The 13,872-nt window shown below is 35.9% G+C and overlaps 2 protein-coding genes across 4 annotated transcripts; both read left to right on the forward strand.

The window, feature by feature from the left end:
* Positions 1-3,139: 3,139 nt before the first annotated feature.
* On the forward strand, positions 3,140-7,481 carry LOC106306156 (transcription factor GTE8). Of its 3 annotated transcripts, none has more exons than XM_013742648.1 (12): positions 3,140-3,248; positions 3,423-3,533; positions 4,002-5,320; positions 5,404-5,446; positions 5,551-5,613; positions 5,930-6,000; positions 6,079-6,142; positions 6,396-6,476; positions 6,541-6,650; positions 6,750-6,819; positions 6,912-7,054; positions 7,125-7,481. In XM_013742648.1, exons 3-12 carry the CDS (start codon positions 4,079-4,081, stop codon positions 7,395-7,397), a joined length of 2,160 nt encoding a protein of 719 aa, XP_013598102.1. In that variant the 5' UTR covers positions 3,140-3,248; positions 3,423-3,533; positions 4,002-4,078; the 3' UTR covers positions 7,398-7,481. The 3 variants fall into 3 exon arrangements, with proteins under 3 accessions (XP_013598102.1, XP_013598101.1, XP_013598103.1); XM_013742649.1 differs by having other exon boundaries at positions 3,150-3,271; XM_013742647.1 differs by having other exon boundaries at positions 3,149-3,533.
* A 2,217-nt stretch (positions 7,482-9,698) lies between these two features.
* On the forward strand, positions 9,699-11,602 carry LOC106301647 (prohibitin-4, mitochondrial). The gene is made up of 3 exons (XM_013738097.1): positions 9,699-10,087; positions 10,387-10,925; positions 11,362-11,602. Exons 1-2 carry the CDS (start codon positions 9,779-9,781, stop codon positions 10,912-10,914), a joined length of 837 nt encoding a protein of 278 aa, XP_013593551.1. The 5' UTR covers positions 9,699-9,778; the 3' UTR covers positions 10,915-10,925; positions 11,362-11,602.
* The last annotated feature ends 2,270 nt before the right edge of the window (positions 11,603-13,872 follow it).

The following is a 13,872-nucleotide window of genomic DNA, read 5'->3' on the forward strand; positions in this document are numbered from 1 at the left end:
AAGATTTGATAACAATTTTTGCATCCTTCTTCATTTTGTTTAATTTTATATTATTAAAAAAATAAACAATCACATTAACCATGTAATAAAAAAATTAGATTTTTTCTTATATGTTATATTTTGAATTTTTTAAAACGATTTGAAATTACAAAAATGTAAGTTTTCCTTAAATATACGACTAAAAACATTAAAATGACATGTATCAATTCGATGGTTGATTTGAAAGCTTTCAAAACCATATGGAAGATAAAAGTCAAAATAATTCAACTGTGAAAACAATACTGTTCATTTTTTTCAAGAATGTGTTCGATTGAAAAAATAAGGTTTTTATGTCATAATTTGTTTAATGTCCAATCCGATCAACCCATGATGTATTAATTATAGTTTTGTTCCATCATTTTTAATAAAAATTGATCCGATCCATCGGAAATAAATTATATAATAACAACAAAAAATATTGTATATATATAAATAAAATGATCAAATATATAAAAGAAATTATCGATAATACATACAAATAAACTTATAGGCGCATGTCTTATCCTAGTTTAATATATAAACGTCTAGATCTTTGATATTGAATAATGTGTCTAACAATATCAAATCTTGTAACTCCCACTGAGATGTTAACATAAATATGTGTAAATAACATTTGAATGGATAGCCATAACAATTCCAAATTATTTTTCATGTTGTGTTTGGTAGAAGTTTGCATGTCGTACTTTATCTACTCGATTTTTTTAAAAGACTTTTAACAGGAGAGCTTAAAATAAATCCCCTAAACACATTATTGACTCAATGTCGAATAAAGACATGGCATGAACCATATTTTTATCAGTTCAATAATTTTCTTTTCCTATTAAGAAACATGTCAAATATATTTGAGTTACATACAATACCGTTTGTTGTTGCCTTGTTGGCATAAGGTGGCTAAAATTCCTCAAGCAATCCTGCGTTTACACATTCTGTATTCCACATATGTATTCTATATGTGTTTTTTCAGGTTTATTATCATAAAAATTAGAAGAAAAAAATCTACAGTCTTTTATGTAACCATATTGTAGTTTGCCTACCATCTCTTACCCTTGTCACGTACTATAACAATAACAAAAAAAGATTGAACCAAAACCAAGCATGAGCCTATAAACAATTAATATCATGAGCCATATGCCAATCGAAGTTTATATTTTGGAAATGAAATAGTTTATGATATACTCCCTCTGCATACAAATCATTGATATTAAAATTTGTTATTTTTTTGTATACAAAAGATTTATAATATAGTTTTCATTAGTGCATTTTGATTTAAAAGTAAAATATAAATTAAAATGTAAATATCTAAGTGGTTGAATTTTATTGGGATCAGATAAAACTTTAAGCTAATTAAAAATAAAATAAAAAAACAATAGACCAAAGTAAATATTTAATTTTCTTAATACATGTGAATAGTTTTAAACATTAATCATTTATACAAAGAGAGAATATTAGATATATATTTGTGTACTGCGCAGATTTTGATATTTAAATCTGAAGTTATCCACTAAAATTAACTAAACAAAAAAATAAAATGTAAGTATTAAATTACCGGTGAACAAAACTATATATATATTTAAGATAATAAATCAACCAAACATAATATATAGTATATTAACTTTATGTATTGATTTTTGAAACTGTGAAACTTTGATAGGAATATTAAAAATCTGTTTCTTGAATTTTTGTTTAAAATAAATAAGTTTTGTCCACAACTGCATCCACATATGTGAGTTTTTTTTTTTTGTCACTTTACATTGATTATCAGATAAACTTAGATAAAATCGTTTTTTGTATTTTCCAGTTAATAAAAATCTTAAATAATTTCAAATTGAAAAATTTCACTGGTTATTAGAGGAAATTGTTGTGACTTGTAGTTGGGTTTTTTTTTTTGACTAAAGGATACTCGTAGCTGTTGTTTTTTGAATAAGTGTTATCCTCAGTTGGGCTTATTTTTTATCAGATGGATATAGGCTTAGCCCAATTATTTGTTTTGCTTGCAGTCCAACCGAGTTCCTTACTCGCAATGGTTTTGGGTCCAATGTAAGAAAGATTTTAAGGGAACTCTTTTAACATTTTCTTATGATATTTGTGAAAAATACTTTGGAGCTACCAAGTCTATGAGAAACACTATAGCGCTATTTAGGTCAACGCAAAATAGGACATGTTAGTTTACGTATCGCGCGACCTGCGACTAAGATTACGTTTGTTTACGTGTCGCGCGACCTGCGACTTGCGATCTGCGATTAAACCTGCGACCTGCGACTAAAACTATGTTCGTTTACGTGTCGCGCGACCTGCGATCTGCGACCTGCGACCAGTCGCGCGATCAAAATTTTCTTAATTTTTAGTCGCTGTTTTTTCGGGCGACTTGAATGGAAATCCGCGACTGGTCGCGCGACATCAAAATGAACAACAACCTGCGACTTGCGACTTGCGACATGCGACCAATCGCAGGTCGCATGTTATGCGACATCAAAACGAACAACAACCTGCGACCTGCGAGTCGCAGATTGCATGTCGTAGGTCGCAGGTCGCGCGACACGTCAACCAACATCATCAATCTACATGTGACATTGTAATGTCACTATAGAGTCACATGTGATATATCTCTACAAGTGAAACTGGAAACAGTCGAGACATCCTAGAAATTTACTCGACCAACCAAAAACGGTACACAAATCAATAGACTATCTGAGGAAACATGACATACATGATGTCATTAAATTTTTCCAACAACAAGCTTCATGTTGTTTCGTTATTGAAGAAACAAACTCCTTTCCGTTTTCTTCTAGCGCAGTGAACTCACCAGTGGCTTCTGGAGAGGGACAGTGATTTAAATCAACACGCGAACTCACATGACCACTTGACCGGTATTAAAAAAAAAAAGTCAATGATTACCGTCTAATAACGCCAGACGCGCGTGACGCTGAATTTCCACCGTTAAAAAGATGGCCACGTAGGACACTTGAAGGAAAACCACGTTAAGTAATCGTTAACTCACGGTAGACAATAATCATATCGACCGTTGGATATAGATCTGGCGGCTATTACAACAATCAATACAGTCCGTCCGATCAGACAAATTGGGAAGCTTTTGTTCGATCCTCCGACTTGGTTCTGTCTTTAGCCTTATTTTTCTCTCACGCGAAAAGCTCTCTGATATTTTATAAATCGCCGACGATTCGATCTCGAGAGCTTCTGGGTTTGTTTCCGTAAGTCGATTCGAGATTCTAGGGTTCGTTGTTTCAGTCTTCTTCTTCTGCTTTCGTGACGCGTTTTGTTTGGTTGGTTCACGGATCTTTGGGGGCGATTTTTGTTCTAGGGTTTCTGTAAATTTCCCCTCTTTTCCGGAAAATTACTTCCCTTTGATTGGTTTCTTCGTGTAGAGCTCGGAGCTGAGGTTGATTGAGGTTTCAAGTTCTTGTCTTGGTTTGAATTGAAGTTGATTCCCGTAGGAGGAGGGCTTGTGACGATTCAGCTATTAGAAGCTGCTAATGGTAACATTTAATCTGTTTTGGTTATGGGTTTTTGCTAAATTGAATAATTAGAGCTGGAAAAGAAGGTTTCGTTTGATTTGGCATCAGACTAGGGTTCCTAAAACTTTATAAAGTGAAATTGGGGTAGCAAAACATATGTATTTTTGTTTCGGCATGATTAATTCCAATGTTGGAGAAATTGCTAGGCAGTACCTAAAGTGATTATTGATTAGGCAGGCGCCTAGACCTAATCGTTCTAGAAAAATCGTTTCGTTTAGGTCTGATGCCTAGACCGATTTTTAGAACACTGATTAATTAACATTGTTTAGATCTTGCTGTTTGTGTCATAACAAGTTTGTTGCCCCTGTTGTAATTTTGATAAAAATGTTGCAAATTTTTGAACTTCTTGTCTGTTGATTTGGGAATAGGAACTGTTTCGGTGAGTTCTTTTGAGGGGTAAGTATTAGTTTCTGATGATATGTGATGCAGGTCTCTTGCAAATTGTGAATTTTTAGAAGCGAGGAAGGGTTATTTACATTTGTTGAAGTTCTTTCTTGCCAAAAGAGATGGTTGAGAGTGCTGCGTTCCCAGGAGGGTATTACCGGAACACTTTCGAGGCAGCGCCTGATGAATCAGAGGGCTCTGGAAGCTCTGCGCAGATTGATACCGAGGTTACTGCTTCTGAGAATTCAAGCACCCCTGCACGAAAGTGTGTTAAGTTGAGTCCCGATGATGAAGATCCTTACGGTGTCCAGAGACAAGTCATTTCTCTGTATAACATGTCGCAATCCGAGAGGAAAGACTTGATTCATCGGCTTAAACTGGAGCTAGAGCAGACTAAGATAGTTCTTAAGAACGCTGAGTTGCAGAGGTTGAACACACCCTCTGTGTCGTCTACTAGTGCGAGGATGGGTTGCAACTCTTCTCAGAAGCCATCATCTCGTGTCAGCAACTCGAAGAGGCCATCTGATTTTGCGATGGGACCGGGAAAGAATGTTAGGCATCAGCCTGGGACGGCTCCTTCTCGTGGATGGAACCGTGGCTCCTCGGGGAAGTTTGAGTCTTCTTCCTCGAAAGAGTCTATTCCCAGCGCTACTAACGTGATACTGATGAAGCAATGCGACACGTTGCTGAAAAAGCTTTGGTCCCATCCGCATTCTTGGGTTTTTCAGGCGCCGGTTGATGTGGTGAAGCTTAACATACCGGACTATCTCACTATCATCAAGCATCCCATGGACTTAGGGACGATAAAGAAGAACTTAGCGTCTGGTGTATACTCAAGCCCACATGAGTTTGCTGCTGATGTGAGGCTTACATTTACAAACGCGATGACGTATAACCCTCCAGGGCATGATGTTCACATTATGGGGGATATCCTAAGTAAACTGTTTGAAGCGCGGTGGAAAGCTATCGAAAAGAAACTACCAGTGACTCTGCCTGCGATCACAGTGGAGCCTCGTGACGAGAAGAGAGCTGCTGTATTTGTTCCTCCGGCCAAGAAGAGAAAGATGGCTTCTTCACCTGTTAGAGAGAGTGTTCCTGAGCCAGTGAAGGCACTTGTGATGACAGCAGAGGAGAGGCATAGATTGGGGAGACAACTCGAGTCACTACTGGAGGAACTTCCTGCGCAGATCATTGACTTCTTGAAGAAACACAGTTCAAATGGAGGAGAAATTGCGGAAGATGAGATCGAGATAGACATCGATGTTCTCAGTGATGAAGTGCTGTTCAGTCTTAAAAAGCTTCTGGATGAACATATCCGAGATAAAGAAGCGAAGCAGTCGAATGTTGAACCAATCGAAATAGAGGTAGGTGTCATCTCACCCTGCTGGAACAAAATTTTTAAACTCAAATTTACTGAGAATGATCGATCATCTTTCTTTTGTTGCAGCTTCTCAATGGATCAGGACCGAGCAACTCGTTGCTGCAACGAGGTGAAAACTCAGAATCTGCTTAAAAATCATTTTCTGGATTTATACTGATCTCTTTTTCTTGCCATTTTTTTAACCTTTGCTCTGCTTCTGTGTTTCCTTTCTAGGAAATGATATGGCTGATGAGTACGTCGGTGGAAACGAACCTCCTATCTCCAGGAGCTCCAGTGGTTAGTCGTAATCCATATCAAATTCTCTATGGATGGCATAATATATCACTGACTCATGTTTGTATCAGAACCTTTACATAGTGCCTCCGCTCTTATGTTTTATCACCAACTAGTCGCTCAAATATATTTCCTGTCTATCAAGTTTCATATTTTTATTAGATCTCATTTAGATTCTATGGTGGTTGTGGATCGACAGCCTAGTTGACAAATATTGTAGAACCTAGAATCTCTCTTTTGCATGAGTTTGGTAGGTTTCCGTAGCATCAGTTGTTTATAACAAGTTCTGTGTGTTACTGAATTGGGTGTTGCTTTTCAGATTCTGAGTCTGGGAGCTCTGAAGATCAATCTGCTGACGCTAAACCCATGATCCAAGAGGGTGCTTCCAAGGTATAATTTACAATATTAGCTTTTTAAGGCGTGTAGTTTGTTGTGAATCTTAACCACGCAACTGATAACACTTTCCAGATACCTGAAACTACAAATTCCGAGGCTCAAAGAGATGAAGATGTGAGGATTGATGATGGAAGTGGTGAGTATTTGAAATCATAAGCATGAGGTTTTGTTTGTTGGTTTTCTACCCGGGTTGCTCTGTGTTACTCACTATTCAGCTTCCTGTATTTCTTTCTTTCATGAGTTGTCATATAATATTACGTTACTGGAACAACTATAGTTGACTGCAGTGGGGAAAATGTAATAGATGTTGGTGATTGCGGCTGGTTGCAAAATTACTGTCAAATAGTTTTTTTTTCTTATAGTTTGCATCTTTGGTGTACTTATTACAGAATCTAATGGTGCTCCGGAGCAAATGGATCTTTCAACTCAGCAAAAGCCTAGTTCTGATGAAACAGATGGTCAGCCTGATGGTGAGATGCAGATTTTTATTTAGTTGAGTCATGAGGTGAGTATCTCACAGACTTAATGCTTTAGGAAATACACTGGAGAATCCGGTTTCATCTGAGAAAAAATATAGAGCTGCGCTGTTGAAGAACAAGTTTGCAGATATCATTCTAAAAGCACGCGAGAAAACACTTCCACAGGTCTGTCTACTTGTCCTCAGTTTAGCCCAATCTTTATTTGAACCTGGTTGAAGAGTTTCTTTTGATCCTGGGAACTAAAATGATCTTTCGTGAGAGCAGAATAGTAGTAAGGGCGACCCGGAAAAGCTTCGCAAGGAAAGAGAAGAACTCGAACTGAAGAAGAAGAAAGGTTGTTTATATAAAGTCACCTGATCCTTCTAACGGAGACCAAGTTTTTTAGTTTTATGTTCTAACTGAAAAACTTCTATTCTGTGTTGCCAGAGAGAGCACGGCTACAAGCTGAGGCAGAGGCAGCTGAAAATGCTCGTCGCCAAGCCGAAGCAGAGGCCGCTGCAGAAGCCGCTGCTGAGTCTAAGCGGCAGAGAGAAGTTGAAAGAGAAGCCGCTCGCCAAGCTTTATTGAAGGTACATTACATAACGCATTACAGGATCACAAACTCTGAGAAGAGTCAATAAAATGTTCAACCACATGCAGATGGAGAAAACTGTAGAGATCAACGAGAACTCGCGGTTCCTGGAGGACCTAGAGATGCTGAGATCAAGTGTGCCGGAGCAACTGCTTAGCTCAGTAGATGAAATCAGCCCCGAGAGAACTTTAGACGCCCTTGGAAGCTTCAACCTCGGAGGAATGAACCCTCTTGAGCAACTCGGACTGTATATGAAACAAGATGATGATGAAGATGAGCCCGAGGCCCCTCCTGCTGTTCCAAAACTAGCCACAGACGTGGAAGAAGGTGAAATCGATTGAAAAATAAGTGTAAACATGTATGAATCTCTTTTATCAAAAAAAAAAAAAAAAAACATGTATGAATCTATAGCCAGGGCCGGTACACAGACACACAAGACATGGATGCCTTATAAGAAAAGGTCCACACTATGGCTCATTGTTTTATGAGCTATGGAATGGATATCTCTTAAAAGACGAGTGGTGGTGTGAATATGTAGAACGCGAAGCAGACGATTAAAACTTTATAGAGTCCTTTGTGTTTGTGTATCATATTTTTATTTAAAAAAGGGAAAAAAGGCAAGACCATTGTTTGTGTAAGAATTTTATGTTGTTTACATTTGGTCTATTAGATGACTCCCTTTGAAATGATCTCCGACCCAGTTTCAAATTTCAGAGGTTTTGTGTCATTATAATCTAATTTTAAATCTTCAAATTTTAAGGTTATAAATAGAGAAATCTCAATATTCACAGTTTCAAAACTATTTTTTGTTTTCTTTTTGGTCCTTATATTTCTTTTAATAAATATTAGTAATTTTTCTTACTATTCATAGCTTCAAAACTATTTTTTGTTTTTTTTTTGTTCTTATATTTTTTTTAATAAATATTAGTAATTTTTGTTAATATTAAAAACTATAATGTAAATAAATAAATTTTTAATGATTTTTTTTGAGGATTCATAGTTAGAATAGCCAACCCTCGAATCTTTATTTTGAAGTTTTGCTTTTATTAAAATGAAGTTTTGGATTGAAGATGCTCTAATCTGGATGTACCACCACCAGAGATCAGTAACCATTTCTGGATCGGCTAAATTTTACAAGCGAGTTAGAAGATGATTTTGCCTTCCTCATCAACCAAATCATTTATGTAACTATGAAACATGTAACAATTCAAGCAAAGCGATGCTGAGATCTCAAAACGATGTAGCAATTGTTCTAGACACACGATACCATAGAGACATTATTATTAACAAATATAGTCAGTTCAGCAACATTATCTAATCACTACTATTTTCTTAACGACATTGTTTTGGATTGTTGATAGAGGTGCCTAAACAAACCAAATTAGAAAACCCAAACCGAACCCGGTTTAGACTGATAAAAATTAATTATAACTAAACTGAATCCGAAATAAATAGTGAATGAGATTTGTTTTATAGTATTTTGGGTTATGATTTTTTTCTCAACCGAATCCAAACCAAATGAATATCTGAAAAAAATCAAATTTTCTTTTTCAAAAATATACCGAACCTGAACTTTATCTCGAATGACTACCAAAAAAACTCTAAAATTTCATTGAGTACTTAAAGTAAAATAAGTAATTAATACTTAAACAATTAACTCAAATACTTATTTTCACATATTTTGGTATGTGATGCTCTTTCTTCTTCTACATGGTCGAGTTTATTGGGTCCGATGTGTTTTCGCTTCAGATTTATCGGGTATGATGTATTTGCACATAGTTTTAAGTTTTATTCTCTAATTTCATTGTATTTATTTTCTTATCTTACTTGTCAAAAATTACAATAGAACAAAAAATTGTGAAAAGAGAATTTTTCATTTCAAAATTTTGATTATTGATCTTTTGTTTCACTGAATATTTATTTAGTTTCAGGTCTAACTAAATCCAAAACAATATTTTGGAACCAAAATTTCAATTAAGATCTGAAACCCAAAATTATATTGGATTCAACCGATTTTTATAAATGTTACTAAACTGAAATCAAATACAAACTGAAATTTTATGATATCTGAATGGAGTTAAATTTATAAATCTAAAAACTCAAAATCCGATTGGTCGCCGAATGCCCCTAGTTGACTTTTCTTTTCATGGAATGCCCCCTAGTTAATATCGTCGATCTCTCCATATTATTTATCCATATTATTTATCATCATGTGTTAAAATTAATAAACTACAAATGAAAACTCACTTCGTTTACTTTGATAATTTGAGTTGTGTTTTCTATATGCTCCCTCCATTTTATATTAAGTATCATTTTTTATTTGTATACATAGATTAAGAAGATATTTAATTTTGCATATTTCTATATAAAAACATCATTATCTATACATATAACCATATTTCAACCAATAAAAAAATAAACTGAAAAATAAAGAATAAATTGTGCATTGAAATGCTAAAACGATACTTATTTTAAAACGACAACGACACTTGATATAAAACCGAGGGAATATATTGTTTCGATCCCAAATAAATATTCTGGAATAATATTGGGCCTCATTTCCTTTAATAATGAGCCTTTAAAAACTGTCGGTTGTATTGTATTGGCCCTATTAAACTAAAACCCTCACATCCATAAACTAATCATAAACCCTAACAAAGCCTTTCGTCTCTCTCTCATTTCGAATTCTCAATCTTTAATTCTTTTTTCCTTGGGGAGCAAGATGGGAAGTCAAGCAGCGGTTTCGTTCCTCACGAATTTGGCGAAGGCGGCCTTCGGTCTCGGAGTGTCTGCGACGGTTCTGTCGTCGTCGCTCTACACGGTCGATGGTGGCGAGAGAGCGGTTCTCTTCGATCGGTTCCGAGGAGTGTTGGATCAGACCGTCGGTGAAGGGACTCACTTTCTGATACCCATTCTCCAGAGACCTCACATCTTCGACATCCGCACAAAGCCCCACACTTTCTCCTCTGTGTCCGGTACCAAGGATCTCCAGATGGTTCATCTCACCCTTCGTGTTCTCTCTCGCCCCGAGGTAATGTTCTTCTTGTTGCTCTCGATTGTGTTTGATTGCGTGGAAAGTTTTAGCCTTTTAGGGTTTTACCCTTTTGGGTTCGTTGGGGATCTCATTTGGGTACAAGATCTAGGGTTTATGATTAATCTGATTTTATACTTTAATCGTTATAAAGCTTAAAGCTTTTGATTTCGTGGATAATTTAGGGTTTAGGATAAATCATCATAAAGCTTCAATTTTTTTTACTCTATTTAGCTGAGTTTATAATCTATGCTCTGTTTATTCATTTGGGTTTTTGGAAAAATTTAAACTTTTTGAAGGTTTCGCGTCTCCCGACCATTTTCCAAACATTGGGTCTCGAGTATGACGACAAGGTTCTTCCTTCGATTGGAAACGAGGTCTTGAAGGCTGTGGTTGCTCAGTTCAATGCTGACCAGCTCCTCACCGAGCGTCCTCAAGTGTCAGCGCTCGTGCGTGACTCTCTTATTAAGAGGGCTAGGGACTTCAACATTGAGCTCGACGATGTTGCCATCACGCATTTGTCATACGGTATGGAGTTTTCGAGGGCAGTGGAGGCGAAGCAAGTGGCTCAGCAGGAAGCCGAGAGGTCCAAGTTTGTGGTGATGAAGGCTGATCAGGAGAGGAGAGCTGCGGTTATTAGAGCTGAAGGTGAGAGTGAAGCTGCTCAGCTGATATCTGACGCAACTGCTAAAGCAGGAATGGGACTGATCGAGCTCAGGAGGATTGAGGCTTCAAGGGAGGTTGCAGCTACACTGGCTAGGTCTCCGAACGTGGCTTACTTACCCGGTGGACAAAGCATGCTCTTTAACCTGAACGCTGGTCGTTGAGCAACCAATTGGTATGCACCGTTTAGACTCTTTACTCTTTTGAATAGTAAATGATTATGGATTAGGAGTGGAATCCCTTACGGAGTATAGAGTTCTGCATTCGTATTTTTGGTCTATTATCTATACCCGAACTAGAATCTGATTGTTTTTGGTTTCGTTCTGTTTTTGTAGAGGAAACTTGAGAAAACTTGAAAAGCATGGTTAGTTTTAGATTATGTATAATTATATAATATTTTTGGTATGGATATAAAGTATAATATATATGTGTGATGAGTTGTAGTTTATTCAGTTGAGTTGAACTTAGTTCTATTATGGTTTGGTAAGAACACTGTTTAGGTTCATAACAAGGTTCGTTTTTTGGTTTGGTATTTATGTGTCCTTCCTTTATCTTCCAGGTTTATTCCAGGATTTGTCTAGATAACTTCTTTGGCTTTGATGTATTTGCAGGTGGGGGGAGGAGAGCGTATGTGACAAGAAAACGATGGAGTTGTGAATTTAGCCTTTCTTTCTGAACAATGTGAAAAAGAACAACTTATTTTGCTATATTGAGAGCCTTTTAGGTTATTTCTGTTTTGAATCTGAGGCAAAGTTTTTTTATAACACTGTCCCCTCCCCCTCCTATGGATTTATTTGGCTTTTTTTCTTCTTAACAATGAAGCATTATAATTGAGAGAGCCAACAAATATAACTTGGTCAATGATTTTGATTTGTCTCTCACAAAAATTTCCACATTCACATGAAAGTTTCTGTTTGATTGGAGTCAATTGCATAACTACATTCTGAGCCTCATTGTTTCTAGTCTCAATCAGATACTAATGGATTCTTCCTTAAATTTGAAATGAAAAATGTGTACATTAACAATGTATATAATGATATAAAAGTTTAATGTATTTCTAATAAAACTTAATTTTAAGTTATATATATTTAAATTACGCACAGTGTGAATTGAACTGTAAATATATATTTAAGTCGTCCGACGGTTTCGACGGTTTCTTCTCATGCAACATCCTGTTCCGGTGGATTGCCGGTGAGTTGCTCTGGCAACTAGAGCTGGAAATTTTAATCATTGCCCGCGGGCCCCGCCCCGTTTGACCCGCCGCGGGGCGGGTGCGGGTCGAACCATTTGAAATTTTAAATCGCGGGTGCGGGGGCGGGTCGAGATTATTTTGAGCGGGGCGGGTGCGGGTCAGCCGAATTTGAATCGCGGGTACCCGCCAACCCGCAAATTAAAAAAAAAAAAAAATTTGAAAAAAAAACATTTATTGTAAAATATATAAAAAACGATAAATATTTGTATAATTTTAATTATAAATATATTTTTTTAATAGTATTTTTTAAAAATAACTATTATATAAATAAAAAATAATTATTTTTAATTAAAATAATTATTATATAATTAGAAAATAATCATTTTTAATTAAAATAACTATTTTTAATATAATTAATATTACCCGCGGGTTTGGCGGGTTACCCGCGGGTTTTGGCGGGGCGGGTGCGGATATAAAAGTTTTTGTTTGCGGGTTATGCGGGTCGAGTTTTTAAATCGAAAAAATGATTCGACCCGCGGCGGGTCGGGGCGGGTTGACCCGCGAACCCAGCACTACTGGCAACGTCTTTCATGCGTTTCATTCATCGGGCACGTGTCTCCATCGCTAACAGAGTAACGCTTGGAATGTTCGAGTTGACTCACCTCTTCCACTTGGGCTTCTTTTGTTTGGGCTTTTAGCCTCTGTTTTTGAGTTTTGTTGGGTTTCGTGTTTACTCTTGGCTGAGCATGTTTGTATTTTGCACGGTTTTAGCCTTTTAGACTTTTATAATACAAGATGACAAAAAAAGCTGTATATTATAAAAAACTAAAAACTTATGAACAAGTGAAAACAATATGTTAACAATTCGGTCATAAAATTTAATATACATGTATAAATTTCCAATAGGTTATCGCTTATGCTCTCTCAACTCCAAACTGCTAGCACTTTCATGTTTATTTCCTAAAATAACATTTATCTTTTTTCTTTTTTTTTGTTCAAAAAATAACATTTATCAAATGTACATAATTTAATGAAAATATATTATGAATCCAAGACATAAACCAAATTGGAGGCATCAAACAACGTTAATATAATATTATAATATTAGCCTATTTAGAATCACTTAATTTCAGTTGAGATGAATAAATATAATTTACTATACCCAAAAGATAATTGGATCGATAATATGTTTACAAGAAAAATCAGATGTATGTTCAAAAAAATTTCTATATGTTTTTTTTTGAAACTATTTTATATATTTTTCGTGCATATAAATTATAAAACGATCTGAAACAAATTATTAATTTATTATTATAATTTTATAGTAAATATTTATATTCGTACATGAGCACCAAAGAATCACCTAATCTATACATAAATACTAAGTAAATAAATCTAATTAGCTCTCTCTATCTCCTTATTATACAAGAAATGTAGACACAGCTGAGGTTTAATAAATTTAAACATAGTTTTAGATAATTATAATTTTATACGTGATGTGCTTACACTACAAGAAAACATCGTAATTCTGACGGACATTCTGACGAAAAATGAGATCCTCGGAATATTCCGACGAATTTCCGAGGAAATTCCGAGAAAAACAAAATTTGGGTTTCCTCGGAATTTCCTCGGAATATATCGATGAAATACCGAAGAAGGCATATTCCTCGGAAAGCACCGACGAATATCCGATGATATATTATAGCCGTTGGAGATTTTAAAAATTCCGAGGAAATTCCGAGGAAAGAGCCGTTGCCGTCGGTATTCCGTCAGTCTTAATCAATCTTGTAGCAGATGATAAAGCTGAATGACCATCTCTGCAACCTTCGTACAATGGTTGCTTTCCAGCATCCAACATATCATAAAATCTCCTAGCTTGTGCATTGGGTAAATCTTCCCCTCTAAAATGATCATTTACCATCTGCTCAGT

This window comes from Brassica oleracea, chromosome C7 (genome assembly GCF_000695525.1).
Source record: "Brassica oleracea var. oleracea cultivar TO1000 chromosome C7, BOL, whole genome shotgun sequence".
Taxonomy (NCBI): Eukaryota; Viridiplantae; Streptophyta; class Magnoliopsida; order Brassicales; family Brassicaceae; genus Brassica; species Brassica oleracea.